At 31.6% G+C, this 16,092-nt stretch overlaps 1 protein-coding gene across 3 annotated transcripts in view; it reads right to left on the bottom strand.

Moving 5' to 3' along the window:
* The window catches only part of LOC124530123 (rho GTPase-activating protein conundrum), a 98,837-nt gene that overhangs the window by 10,715 nt on the left and 72,030 nt on the right, over positions 1-16,092 (bottom strand). For all 3 annotated transcript variants that reach the window (XM_047104136.1, XM_047104129.1, XM_047104142.1), the window contains one exon: positions 3,566-3,804. In XM_047104136.1, the coding sequence (XP_046960092.1) occupies positions 3,566-3,804 (239 nt within the window). The remainder of the gene's footprint in view (positions 1-3,565; positions 3,805-16,092) is intronic.

Here is a 16,092-nt window from a genome sequence, read left to right as displayed (position 1 = left end):
TTACTAAGTTTTAATTCTTAAAATGATAAAACCTGAGTTATAAATTAAAAAAAAAATATGTTTAGAAGTCCTAAGTAAATAATTCAGTAAAAAAAAAATATTTCCTACTCATACTTTTTTACTTTCTAAGCAAAAAATTACATATTACATCAAAAATGAACTAATTATTCTTACATATACGTTTTAACCTTTGTTCGAGATCAAATATTCAGTGATGTTAAACAACAATATTTCAGATAGGCGATGAGTAAATCACAACTTTGACAAGAAACGATCGTACTAACCGTAAGAAGGTTGTGACAAAAAGTATCCATACGCGTTTAATATCTTAGTTCATAATGGCAACTCATCATTTGTACCGATTTTCCATCCATTAACCCACTGTCGTATCAATATACTATTAAACCGGCAAATAGACTGAGAGTATTTATCTAGTCGACATTTTAGAACCGTATTATTTTACAACTTCATTCTCTCTGCCTCATTCAGCTAATAACCTAAATGACGCAATACCATATTCTGTTTTTAAAAATATATTTGAAAATTATGGGTCAATTGAAAAGTTCCAAATTTAAAAAAAAAAGTGACAACACACATTGCAAAACAAAATCAAATTTTAAAAAAGCGTTCTAAATTCGAATATCGACGTGTTTTTTGAACGTATGTATCTATGACAGAGGAACGGATAAGAAACAGCATGTTTGCTCTGAATAATTGTCAAAAAAGCGTTCTAAGTTTGAATATCGACGTGGTTTTTGAACTTACCACCGAGAAACAGAAAAGAAACAGCATATTTGCTCTGATAATTAATTGTAGACATACGTACTTGTCAATTATTTACAGTTTAATTATTTGACTAAGACAAATTTTATTAGTGTTTTTTTATTTTATAGCTTTATATATTTAATACACCCAAGTTATGTATTGTTTGAAATAACTAAGGTGACCTTTATTTTTTTTTAATGGCAAATGAAGAAAATATTCATCAAATATTTAATTGAAAACATACAAAATATTTTATGTTTTATTTGTGCCCAATTCGTATGATTATCTAGAGTCTAGATTATTTTGTATAGAGGGAAAAAACTAAGAAAAATATTAATCACTCATTAGTCTGTAATTTTAATAGTAATCAAAATAATTTCCTGATACGCCCTCGGCGAGTTTATTACTAGTGTTTAATACTAAACACTACCAAACCCCTTATCTCCTATTTCAGATAAGATTTTGATATACAAATATTTTCTATCTACATAATTATGTAGAGATTTCGATAATGCTTATGAGTTGGCACGTCGTTTCAATTCTAATTTCAAAAGATACTTCTTGCACTTTATTTTTATAATACACGATATGTTAAGCTTATGAAATTCTTAGTGAATCTAGAAAAAAAATTAACCGAGGCGAAGGTATGAAAATATTAGTAGATTCAAGATAACAAACAAACAGTTTGTTTTTGTGACAAGATAAATGAGATAAATTAGAGAAATTGACTCAACACTTTCTTTTAAATTGGTGGCCCCCAAAATCAGTGACGTCGTATCGTGACAAGCTTTCGACCGCCTTAATCAATTTTTGTGCATAATTAGCCACATCCAATTCGAACGTAACATTGGATTCGATAAGATACTGGTACAATTTAATCAAGCAGCTTTGTAATTACGAATGTGTAAGCTGACTATGCATAAAATAATGTATATACAACCAAACACACGTGCATATGTTTCTATACAGAGTTAATACATACCCTTCCCCTTGGTAGTGAAATAGTATTGACTCACGAAAGCCAGAACTACAATACAGATATTCAAAACAATGTACGTATTCCAATGACAAGAGAAATTACAAATGAATAAATTTGACATTTAATTGACGTGAAGTCATTGGAGACCTTGAATAATCTGTGGTATTTGGTTAAGATACGGAAACATTTTGTCTTGTATTGTTTACATTGTTTGTTTCGAAGATAGATACGGAAAATATTCGTACAATAGAAGGACTAAACTGGACTAACATGGAATGGTAAAAAACATAATCGCTGTATGCGACATTTGTAAGATTCCTTATTAGTATAAGAATGTCTTTATCACAAACGCGTAACAATAATTGAAAAAAAAAGTTAGTCAAGTTTACAAAACAATAGACAAAATGTTAACTTTTAAAATGTTTTATAGGAAACAACTATAAATATATTCCTTATAACACTTCTAAAGGCGGTACATTTCGGAATACAAACGTACATACGTTTAGAAACGCCTCGTTTTAACAACCAAACTAGTTTATCCAGATTCGAGGCTAACGGTGCGTGCGGAATTAAAATCGTTCATAAACTTGACATAGACGAATCAAACGAGTTTTGAGACTTATACATCTGATTTCATTCATATCGCCTGCCGTATTAAAATGCTCCGGATTTATTGAAAGTACACTTTAATTCAAAGCTGTAGGGTTCATATCAAATAATTGTTATTACACAGCTGTTTAAAACGAATGAACAGTTTGATTAAACAGAATGACAGATCAAATAACACTCAACATTCAGAATGAATGCATTCTAAATCCATTGTTTCTTGTTGAGAAAAAATCCAATATATGTATTTTTAAATTTCAATATATAAGTATTTTACATTCTTCATTCTATGTATTTGCATTGGGATTCCCAAAGTTTATCTCGACGTGGTTTACTTATGACGTCATATAATGACATCTACGCAAAGTATGTAAGGAACGCAAAGAAAATGTAATTAAATACATATATGGATAATATTAAACAAATTCAAATAATACGCAACGCTCATAACTATGTATGTAAATGAACTGAAAATCCTGGTGACATAACAATCAACAGTTTTGACAGACGATAATGTTGCAATCAAAAAGATCACCCCATTTCATATTAAAACGAAATTTTGTAATACGACCAAAACTTGACACTTACATAAAAAAAAAACATAGAAAACCGGTTCTATTTCACCGTAATTTTAAGCCGACGGAATTCTCAACTTGTACTTCTAAAAATTATAACCTCTGTGAATAATATTTTGTAATATACCATTAATGACTCGCGTTATATAATAGACTGCTTTATTGCGTCCTTATCAACATCTGAAGCTCATTAAAGGCTTAGCGAAACTTTATTAGCTCATTAAAACTACCTGACTTTAACATTATATTGCAATTTATCAAATTTCACAAAACATTATATAATTCGTTTTCACACAACATTACCAAACATGTGTTTGATGATTTCTCGTAAAATTTTGTAATAATATATAATGGAAATCTATTATTTTAAAATTTAAAAATGAAACCTTTTTAATTCGATACTGAACTTAGTATGCCGATGTACGATGTATGTTAACTTATTGTTAAATAAAATCCGGAAATAAAGTTGAGCATTTAATACTATAATGTAATCTTCAATGATACCTAGCCACTTTTTATTTTATTTTAAAACAAGAAATGATAACACTCAAGCTTGACCCACTTTCTAAGTCTAATATTTTAGAAGTCAATTTCCGCTTTCAATTTTATGGTTATCAGAATATAATATTTATTCACTGACCTCTAAGTCCCTAAAGACATCTCTAATGTCAGGTTTCTTGGCGCGTGAAGCTGCACGCCGCCTCCTGACGGTCCTGTTGAGTCGCCTCACTCTCCTGCGCACGGCAGCGGCCTGTTCCCGGGGCAAAGGCCGCACGGCCTCTCCCAGCTGAGCCTCGGTGACCTCGAGGCCCGCCTGGAACGGTGCTGCCAGCGAGCCGAGACCAGCGGCCTGGAGCCATTCCGTTTCCAATTCGCCTTCTGTTAACAACAAAGAAAATATATAAATTATTGATTTTAAATTAATGACAAGATTGCTTTACTGCCAAGTTATCGTAAAAATCACTTTTATTATACACTGGCCAAATATTAAATTTTCTTTATAATGTATTGTGTTGTTAATTAGAAATGATAAAATGAGGCTGATACACACAGGCTGAGACAGTGTAGGATACATACATTATGAAAGAAAGGAGTTAGTCGTAAATTTTCGTACATTAAACATAAATATGGTTACTGGATTACTTGCCAGTATTTCTTAGTATTGTCTATTTTGCGAATCCTAAAAGTTTAAAATCAGATCCTTGGTTTTGTAGAGAAGTGGAGTGGTTGGTAATATTGTAACATTGAGTACTACTATATTCTTATTATAATAAGTTAGTAAGTAAGTTATATATTGAAATTGAAGGTTTGAAGGTAACTACCTATTATTATTTATTACATTCAATAATAAACATACAATCCATTAAGTAATCATTTATACTTAAATGTATTGTTTCTGTAACAACCTCTAAATGTTCCGTTCAAATGCCAGCTGTCTTCCGCGTTTTTTTTTTTTTAATATATATAAGCATTGTGTCAATAATAAGCACGTGTTTTGTTAAGCGTTGTTTTTTGCATAAATAACCTCTAAGTATAGCGGTGACGTCGGGTGTTGTCGCTACTTGAATAATAAAACTTCAATCAAGACTACTTAATTTGCACGGTTATTAAGTATATAATATAACACTATTTCAATGCTTATACCTATATTAATTTTACTTCCAATGTTCCGATAAACAACTGCGTCAACAATCAAAAAGTATATTTTTCTGTCATCCATAATGAATAATAATATAAAGATCTTGCTCGATAAATAATATCGCTCCAATTCAATATCTAAGATGTTTGTTGTAAGGGATTTACACCTCTTATTGTTGGAATAGGGTTTAAAACAAGATTCGTGTTAGCTAATTTCGTTAAAAAGGTAAATTCCGATTATGAAGAAAAGGGCCCCTTATTTCTTTAGATAGATTTTCTCAACTGATTAATTTTTATAACGCGTGGATGACATAAGACAAAAAAGAGACATAAGTCCATCTGTTCCTAAATAACAATTTTTATATAGAGATTTTTGCAAAATTTTAATTTAAAAATATGTGCTGACAGCTGTCATCATACAAACTGCCCAATTGAAGTATCACTTGTATTAGCACTTCAATTAAAAATGACTAAAAATACAGATACAATTTGCGTTTTCTATCTTAGTACACTATTGTGCTTTAAACGAACTAATGTTATATGTATTACATACATTGCAGTAAACGTCGCGAAAACTTGTGCAAGTATTATTTGTCTGTGGTTCTGCTTCATTCAGTGAAAGAGATAAATCCCGTTACATTTGAATTTCATGCTTGACAATCAACTCATGCTAATAACAGATTTCTGTCTTGTTAATTATAGCAGGATTTATCTTTTTCAACGTAGGCTTTCGAGTTTATTGTTCCGTTGCAATACCATAATTAATTATTTACCGTTCCATTGAATTTCCGCTAATAACATCAGTGTCCATCATCCGATGACGGATCGATACAGTGTCTAGACTAGAGTGTAATACACAGAGATAAATTATTGACACCAATACGAGTACATTACTAAACATAAAACGATACTTTAAATTTTGAGGAAATACTTTTTACAGAAAAAGTGTAAATCTTTCCAGGCTATGGATTGAATTTGCCTAAAATTACACTGGCTGACACAGCCTCAAATCCCGAAATACAACAATAATAACTAGCATTATTTAAAAGATACCCAGGCACAAAGTAACTTCTTCGAACTTATTACAACTAATTTAAAAATGAAATAAAAACAAAACACTAACTTTAAAAAAAAATGTAGGTAAAAAATTGACGTGTCACGTCATGTAATGTGCTTTGTGTTTTTTGTCTGTTGCAGAAAAAGTTAAATGAATACGGACCGCAAGCAAAAACCCCCAAGACCAAAGGTTAAAGAACTTAAAGTCGAAGTTACCGATACAAGATCCTCGCTTATTACTTCGTTTGATTTTAAATTTAAAAATAATACGCATATAAATATGAGTCATTCCTTAATTACAAAGTGTTTATTATTTAGTTTTAATACCGTTAGAAGATTCGATACGCATTATTTCGAAAACAGCGCTATACCGACGAAATTAAAAACAAAAATATAAAACGAAATTAATTGACAATCAATTTTTTTTACTAGGTCGTATGTTTCTGACTTCTAGCCGACTATAGTCAGGCAATCCTATCTCGCAGGTCGAAAAAGTCGAATAAGGATTTTTTGCTACGCGCCCCCATCAATCACACACGAAGTCTGTCAAATTATTTTCGCATACAGCTTACATACTGCGCAGATTCCAAATGTGTAAGTGATGAGAGGCGAGATGATCCAGTGGTTAGAACGCGTGCATTTTAACCGATGATTGTTGGTTCAAACCCACTGAATATTCATGTGCTTAATTTGTGTTTATAATTCACCTGCATGTGTCAAATTTCATAGAAATTTTGCCACATGTGTATCCACCAACCCGCATTGGAAGCGCATGGTTGAATATGCTCCAAAGCTTCTCCTCAAAGGGAGAGGAGGCCTTAGGTCAGAAGTGGGAAATTTACAGGCTGTTGTTGTTGTTGTTGTAAGTGATGAACCAATGAAAACATTTTCAAAATGTTATTTCACAAGTGCAGCAGTTTACCGATCTTCTATGCTCTAGATCAATAGAAACCGGTAACAATCTATGTTTATATTTGCATCAGTAAATATTATTAAGTGTAATTATATAATTCCAATTCAGTTAATAACTAATATCCTCTTAGATAATGAATCAATTGTATACATTCGATGTTTAATGATATACAAATACGCACTGATTACCGCAATAGCGACTAACTCAAATCACTGTCACGAATATTGAACAAAAGATTTAAAAAAAAAAACTAGTATTAGAAAGGAATATATTGTACATACTTTCATCATTATCCTACTTACCTATAATTGCCTATATAACGGAACAATAAGTAAATACTGCAGATGAAATCATAAGATCACAAGTAACGGTTTCCATTTAATGGGACCTCCTTTTACGATCCATGTTTCTGATACACCCACACTCGATTAATTTTGCTCGCCGGTTAATTCTAATGAAAAAGATTTAGACTGACTATATTTTGAATAAATTTAACATTAATTGTGTCTTGTATATTAAAAAGGAATTCTAGTAATACAGAGAAGTATCGCTTTAAGAAAGATTCGTAAAAAATTTTGCAATTATCGAATTATATTATATGAACATAATTTAATAAATATGAAAATTATGAACAGCTTATATAAAGTGCAGTGGACTTTTCGTATGCAGTCTCACTGGCCAATGCAAATTTCGTATCTGTGTTTATTAAAAGTAAAATCTAAACATATATGGAAATCAGGAAATAAAACAAACATTAACGCTCGTTTATAATTGTTTCAATTAAAAAAAACTTTAAGAGCTGTGGAATTAGAGTCGTTTTAGCATACTTCTCGATAATTCATTTACAGATAATATAAATAAGATAACGTTTTAGCAGAAACAATACAATTAAGCCATCCCTAATAAGGATCTGTAACATGCACTCATAAATAGCTCCTGAGTCAGCGCTCAACGCTTACCAAATACTGCTTCGTTTTGCCTTTATGTGTGCCTGCATAAGTTGTTCGTTTTCCTCCTTCAAAGGAACTGTCTCGGTTTTAAAAGACGGATGTCTTTGTTTACATTCGTCTGATATGTATAAGACTGGACGTGGTCTGATTTTAAACAAGATGTTTCCCCTAACTGAACTGAGGATTCACTAACTCGTATTTACCAGGCAATGTGTACAATATCAACAATCGCTTGTAAGTTTAATACTTAAATGTCAATTTCCTTTGTTTCCATTAGCCAGTGTCATTAGCATTAGCAACAAAGATATTTTAATTTAGAAGCTGTTGTCGTGTAGACTTAGCTTTATATTATATTATCCGTAGAACGGATTGAACTTTGACCAGATTCGATATGAATTTAATAATATTATAGATATATAAAAACGGCTTACATTCATTGAACCTCACGTTTAGTAATTAATAATTTAAATCAATAATTAAATTGTCGATATTTTTTATCTATACAAACACATAAAGAGTTTTTGTATTCTATATTTAAGAGGATATTATAATTATGTTTATTTATGAGATAGATTAAATATTGACTAAAATTAAGGTTACTTATAACATCCACTAAAACTGTCACGAAAGCTTACACTTGATTTCTTTTGCCGTGATTAATATAATCTGTTCCTTTTTCTATTTTTTATCTGTTATTATAATATCTATGCGTGTTGGAATAAGGGCGTTGTTCAATACGGAGGCGGTCGGGTTTATTTTGGTCGGCATAGGATGTTATTTGTTTGGTCGAAACTCAACTATTTTTAGACAACGAAACATCCGAATAAAACCACTAGTGCGCGAGATGCAGTTGGAGAAATTGTGCACAGATTATACACGTAAATGTTTAAGTATATATTTCAAACAAATTTAGACAAAGACAGTTGTTTAAGTATGCATATTAAGTGACAAATGATTGATTCGAAACGACGTTGCAGGAAAGAGTAATAAATGAAAATAAAAAATTGAATACTTGACCTGATTATTGTAAATAATTTAAATACTTTTTAAACGCAAATATTTCTTTTTTTTTAATCAATCATTCTGCTAACCACTATCCAAAATCCTTTATGAATAAATTGAATAGGTGTTTTAATCCTTCCAATCGGGTATACTGTATTTGACTGCCTTTTGAGAAAATGTTAGTTTTGAAAAATAAATTTAAATAAATAATTATCACTCTTTCTTAGATATCATTATAATGTGTAATAAAATATAATAATAATCAAGACCACGATAATATACGTATAAAAATAAACAAATCCACAGATAAACAGATAATAAAAAAAAACTTCGCAGCATATTCTCTATGTCATAAAATATAAAACCTTTTCATATTTTAAAATTAAAATTCAACGCAAAGAGAATCTTGTTCGCAATCAAGTTAAGCAGAACAATAACACTTTATTGTTACGAAATCATATGATAATTAAGTTTATCTTTATAATATGGCAACATCGTGAGTAAATATGTTTCAAAATGGCCTTACATTTCTTTAAAAGGAGAACAGGCCGACTTATTATAATTGCAATAATTAGAGCCTTACTCATTATTACCAATAACAATCTTTACATTTTCTTTATGATTTAGAACCAAAATACGAAATTATATTGTCGTAATCATGGGTGACATTTCAATATGTAACACTCATTTGAAACCTCTAACGGGTACTTATTAGGAAGAAAGATTTTTTTAACAAATCTAATATTACTATGCTTTTTATGTATGAAAGTGTAAGTCACTTTAATTTTGAAAAATATATGTGATACCTATACGTTATCTCTGTAAGTGATAACCATTATTTATAGGCATTGAGGCTGTAAGCAATGTTAACCATTATTTAAATCTTCAACGCGCCTTGGGAGCTGAGATGTTCCATGTCGTATACTTACACTGGCTTACTCACCCTCAACTCAAATCCGTCAAAACGCAACGTCTACTCAGACGAGCATGCATAAAGCCTAATATACTGCTTTTTCACTTAATTACTCGCAGTCAGAGATCCAGGTAAAATGAATGAATTGTTTAATATTATATCAACTATTACTGGTTTCATAGATTTTCTATCTCCAAGTAGCAATTTATCTAAGTCGTTAATGAAAGGAAAATTTTGAGGTAATTAGGTAGACTCATAACCAATTTCGGGCGCAGCAGCTTCTGATCGGAGAGAAGCCAACTGCGCAGGTGAAATAATGGTGGCGAAACATGTATGCCAACACAGGTGCGCTCTTAATTTCTCTACTCTGGTAGTCTAATAGGACGGCGGATGTTGGACACAGGATTTGTGTCTTTATGTGCTTCCCGGGCACAATTAACAAGAACTGCTATCACTGGGATCTTACTTATAAATACTTTGAATAAAAACCCAATAACTTTTATCAGAATTTAGCTACAATTTAGATGGGGTCACCCATATTGACTTCGATGATTGCCTTCGTTTCGTCAATGAAAAGTTCAAATATTTTAAATTAAAATGTTTTATTGTTGATACCAACGTAACAATAAAGTCGCTCTATGATCACTCACCGATAACGTATTTGGCGTGAAATCGGCATAGTGCTCCCATAACACACATTAACACAGTGGGTGCTTGTCAATTGTTATAATTCAGGTTATTTCTTCATCAATTGTTAATTTTATTTGAAGCGTATTAACTACAACCCGTTACAAACGAACGTTCTGATTCGATTGTTTGAAAAAGCCACGCAAATATGAGTGGGCTCCTGTGTAAGGTTTCAAATGAAAACACATCAGTGGGTGTACTGAGTCAATTGTGAGCGTGAGTTCTTACGAAAATATTCGCGATCGTGGAGTACGTTTTTTGTACAGCAACAATTCACGACACGATTTTTCGTTGATGAAAGACGGTCGCGTAGCAATAACGCCGTCTCCCATTTGTCAGTGGACTAGAAAAGGACGCACATATCCCCTGTTAATGAAAAATGACACTCGGTATTGTATGACGCCTCTTCGCGTATCGCGCGTCGCGGCGCGCGTGAGACTGCGCGTGGGCATACAAAGTTCGCGTTTGAGTTTATTATGGTCTTATATTTATAGACTCGATCGAAATTTACTCTTATGTTTCAGGATGTTAAAAAAATATTTCATATGAGTTGAACGCCCCATTCATAAAATTCAATCAATGAACATCAAAATTACGATCTGTTATCCGTTTGTCCACAAATAAAATATGTAGGGACCTACATATATAATATAATCTTTTCTCAGTTCTATAGTTCTACGAGAACATCGTTCATACTACTGTTTCCAGAGCTGAGTTGTATCTTCGACTGTGTTCGCGTAAACGTTCGATAATTAAAAAACTAATTACCTGTCCCAACTACGTATATTATGGCCCATAAAAAGTATTCATCATCGTATCTTAGAGTTTAATCAATCAACAAGCTTAGTCTCATTTAAATACATATACACAACTACTTTTCCGCGTTGTTGTTTACATCGGAATTCATAAAAACATATCCAAACAAAAATACTAAAAATAATATACATTATCCCATTCCTACTACTATTTCACTAAATAAACGAACGAAAAACGTATTGAAAATCCGGGGCGTTAAATGTCAAGATGTGTTAAGCGACATTGATTATAATAATTATGAAAATTATAGGATACACGTATCAAAATAGCGTATCACCGTCGTCGATTGACAACATTTCACGATTGAAATCCGAAGTGATTTTTTTCAGAATCTTCTACCAGAGAGTGCGTTATACACAGATACTCAATTTATCCCACTGTTCTTCCCTGTAATCTATCGAGATGGTAATCGTATACGACTATTAAGAGCACAGGCATAGAACCAATAGTTTTACGCTGCAGCGCGATAAGCCGGCCACGAAGCTAATGAGGCTATTAATTATGTATTAGAAGGGCAAGGTTGTTTCCGGAAACTGGTTCGACTTTAATACAAGTTTACTTCTCGTCGTCGCCGCTTTTGTTATTTACTGTGAACCCAAAACTCTACATCTCGTATTTCTAAATAATTTGGTCTATTTTACGTTGTTTCCTACTTTTGTTTCGTTGGGCTATTTGTGTATATAATTTATCATATATACTATTTTATTTCCGGTGGATAAGTATGAAATTTATGGTTATTTTGATGTTGTTAGCCCTTATTGTGTTACCTTGATTCGAGGCCTGGTGAAATATCGCTTAATCCTGAACCATCCTTAATTCCGAAACAGAACATGAATATTTTAAGTATTTAGGATAGATGGATTCTATGATTTTATAGATCGAATCATAAAAGTAGTTAGATGAGGCGTAGGAAGATGAGTACGAATTGCAACGATATACGTGTCAATATGCGCCTAGTGTCTAGACGAGTTAATTTTATTTCGCACAGCTCATAAAACTACGTTGCTGAAACGTCATCGTCGTCATACACGCAAAAAATAAACGACCTATTTTTACACTGCCGATAGATTTTGTTATGAAATTCGAATTTCGAATGATGTTTTTTCGTACACATACTAATAAGGTAATATATAAATACATGTAAATATTTGAATGATTATTTATTTATTCACAATTTAAGGAATGGTTTAAAAACTTACCAAAATCCAAAACACGTAAAAATTCCGAAGTCCTAAATCGAAGGATCACCACCATGTTTAATAAATCACTTCAAACTTCATTTAATGCAAATAATATTATAATATAAATCAAAATACCACTTAATAATCAAGAAACTCCACGAGAAAATTTAAATATTATGTGAACCGTTCGGCCAGAAACACTGGTAGCAAATAACATTTACAGCTTAAAGCACTTAATTGAGGAAAAAGCTAATGTGATTAAGTAAATGACCAATGGTAAACAACAACACAAAAATAGATACTGGCCTAATAACAGTAGAGATATTAACTTCTAGATAACTTTTATTATGTGCATTAATGGTCTGACGCCATTCGTTTTGCGTCGGAAAACAACAAAGTTTGTCGGATTAGAATCAATTAGTGTTATAGGTACTTGTTCTTGTTTAGAGTTCTGCGATAACGTTGGACGTTCAAGAGTTTGTGATTAATCGAGTATTAATTATATTCCAATATTTTTGATAATCATAAAACAAATCTCCATGGATGTACCAAACTATTATAGTGTATATTGGTACTAAATTTATTACATGCTGCCTAATTATATTCCAATTTTCAATACTTTTGTTTAACCATAACACAAATCTCCATAGATGTACTAAAATAAATGTACATGGTTATATTCGCACTAAATTTTTTACATACTGCCTAATTTTACAATTATTTTTCTTTTAATCAGAATGTAACTTTTTTTCAATTGTGCCAGTGTTAGAAAATACTATAAACCTCTTCTCCATTAGTACGTACAAATAAAGTTGCAAATAATAAAGATTAATTTTAATAATTCCGAATGATGAATAACATAAACATCTGACCCGACCAATTTATTTTTCCACCTTTTGACGTCGTACTTTTATTATTAGAATATATTATTTTCTTTCTTTAATTTGAGACCATTTATTTATTGTTAGTTTTTGTGTGGGCTGAGTATAATAATACATAGGATTATTATTGGCAGACTACTTTAAAAAATTTAAAAATAAATCAAATGTCATAACCACGCAATCATTACCTAACAGTGACACGGATTCTATTTGCGTTGACGATTTACTAAAATAGATGTGTTATTTGATTGCAGGTAAATTCGAAGTTAAAGCCAAATCATTAAAATATTGCATAACTTATTTACCATGTACGTACTATGTGTTTTTTGTAGTCATTTGTTAATTGCTAAAATGACAGTATTATAAGTAGAATATGTGTGTTTATCGTTTTTAAATTGTATATGTCACCGTAAGTTTACAAAATTCGTGAGATTACAATCTGTCTAGTCAGATTGTAAAATGTCGAAATATTGTGAACCGTAAAATATGATTGCAATTTAACGCATTATTTTTCGCTATATTGTGATCTATCGAAGTTAAACTGTTAGATTACAATCTGTCCCGTCAAATTGTCAACTGTCTAAAGCTCTTTCTTTTGCTTTCTTTTTTATATACATACTAAATGAAACATTAAAAAAAGGACTTCAAGGGGCTACTTACTTCATTTGTGTATTGATTGATTTACACGTTAATAGTAACTACTGATTTTACTATCGGTTCTCCTCAGAATCTACTTTCTTCTTAGCTTACATTTAAAAACTATCTAAAGCATCAGCCAATTAATACACATATCAAACTTTCTTATATTTATTATTTTGGTAGAATGCGTGGTTTTGGCTCGATAGACTCGATAGACTACCGCTTGTTCCTTGAAAACGAGAGCGTGCACAAAAAAGGTAACAGCACAGGAGAACTTTTAAAAGATGGAATCACACATGTCTTCACTATTGAGTTGAATATTCTTGTAACACTCTCTAACTAGACTAGTACATATTTATATTTGTACAAATGCTATTTGTATTCTTGACATGGACGTATATATTATTCTTATATGATTTTAGCGTAATTATTTCTTAATTGAATACAAAAATAATCAAATTAATTTAACTGTGCTTTGCAATATATGTAAATTATACCATAGATATAAAATCAGAAGTACCACGCGCTAGGTCACAATTAAAAAGGATGCACCGTTAACTCGGTCAAATGGACCTTACAGAAGGGGGCCATCGTGCGCTGTACCTGATGTGAATGAGAATATCACGATTTCGCTCAGCTAACAATATGCTGATATATGGATTTGGGAGGAACAGATCTGGTGGATTCGCACCTGAGCGTTTGGATTATGGATTAGGTGAAGGCTGACAATATCCGGCGGATAACGAAGCGGGTTAAGGAGACATTTCAAGCGACAGTCGATAGGCCAAGGCGTTTATTTAGCATTCGGGTATTCCGGTTTACACAATTTGTCCGATAATTCTGTCGGTTAACGATTCTCTATCGCTTTCATTCGATACATAATTATGGAGTTAATAGTTACAATTTTGGAAATTTTTAACTTTTCCGTCTCGTAAATTCAAATCGTTTATAAAAAATACATTGGTTAAAAAGGCGTATTACTCGATACAAGATTTTGTAGATGATAAAAAGGCGTGGAATTAATACCTGTTGACTTCCAGGCAGGATATATTAATTTAAATAATTGTAGTAACTAACATGACTGTATTTTTTAAATGTTGAAAAAGAGTTACCACTGATTTTCTTGCCGGTTCTTCTCGGTAGAATCTACTCTCCGAAGCGGTGGTAGCTTAACTTAATTGTTAAATGACTGATGATTCAAAAGTGCTTGTAAAAGCCCACTTAAATAAAGTTTTTTTTTTTTTGATTTTGAAAATCAAAATACTACGTAAATTAATTGCCCAGGCATATATTTTTCTTTCTCAATTAACATCACGAAATAACCATATTATAATGGACGTCGCTTCTAGTATGACTTCCCTTTAATATTTACATCGGGCATAAATAAAATTCCTCTCACGTAGAACATTGTCAAGTTCAAAAAACTAATGCTCCTCACATAACGTAATGCATACCTCGGCGTGGCTGCTGTCGCTAGGCGAACATGATTTGCTTTGTAAATTATATTGCATATATAAATATGATAAGAAAACTCTTTGGTTATCAATGTACTTATCCAACATTCTTTTTATATAAATACATTTCATAATCATATTAATACTTATTACATCCCGCTGAATTTTTTTCGCCGGTTCTTCTCATGTCTGAGGTTTTATATTCCGAACCGGTGCGGTGGTAGATTTTCGACTGTCAATAAGAAAGTGTAAACTTTCATTTTAAATAAAGGTTTTTGACTTTGACTTTGATATACAAGTCATAGTCTAGTATGTGTAAAGAGCTGGTCTCTGAGTCAAGTATATGTATGCTTGTATTGTTAGCATGCTACATGTTTTAAGACGCTGTTAAAACAATTGATGATGCAGTCACTTCGCATCCTATCTCAAAGAACCCGCAAAAAGTTTCCGTTTACGTACGATCTGAGCTAGTCAAGTGGTCAGGTATTAGTCACCAATGGCTACACTCATATTGATTTAGGAAAACAGTATGAATACGAATATTCTCATCATACTGACAAATATAATTATCTTAAAAAGATACCTTTTAATTGAGTGGTATTCTCGATGCCCTAATTCAGGTCATCCGACGAAGATTGATCATTGTTGAAATCTAAGTTATTAGGGTCTAATTTGTCTGAATAATGATTACTGGCAAAACATGGAGGCTTCGAATTAAAAGCAAAACATACTTTTATTTTGGTACAAATTTGTATCAGATCATTTCAAAATAAAATGTTAATTAGTTTAACCTAGTTTTGCATCGTCAAATTTAAATTTGGTAATACTTTGTGTATATTTCATGAGGCTTATTATTTCATTTATTGAAAGAATTAACTTACCTCTCAAATACTAGTCTCTAACTTATCGTTGATAAACAAAAAAAAATGTTCGATAATTATTACAATGTAGGTCAATACCCTTGAAATTTAATGAAACTATTTCACGCATAAATGTCGTAATGCTGAAATTGGATTATGTAGATAAGAGTTCTTTTA

The sequence above is a fragment of the Vanessa cardui genome, chromosome 1, assembly GCF_905220365.1.
Source record: "Vanessa cardui chromosome 1, ilVanCard2.1, whole genome shotgun sequence".
In the NCBI taxonomy this organism is placed as follows: Eukaryota; Metazoa; Arthropoda; class Insecta; order Lepidoptera; family Nymphalidae; genus Vanessa; species Vanessa cardui.
This window is presented reverse-complemented; position numbering and strand designations above follow the sequence as displayed.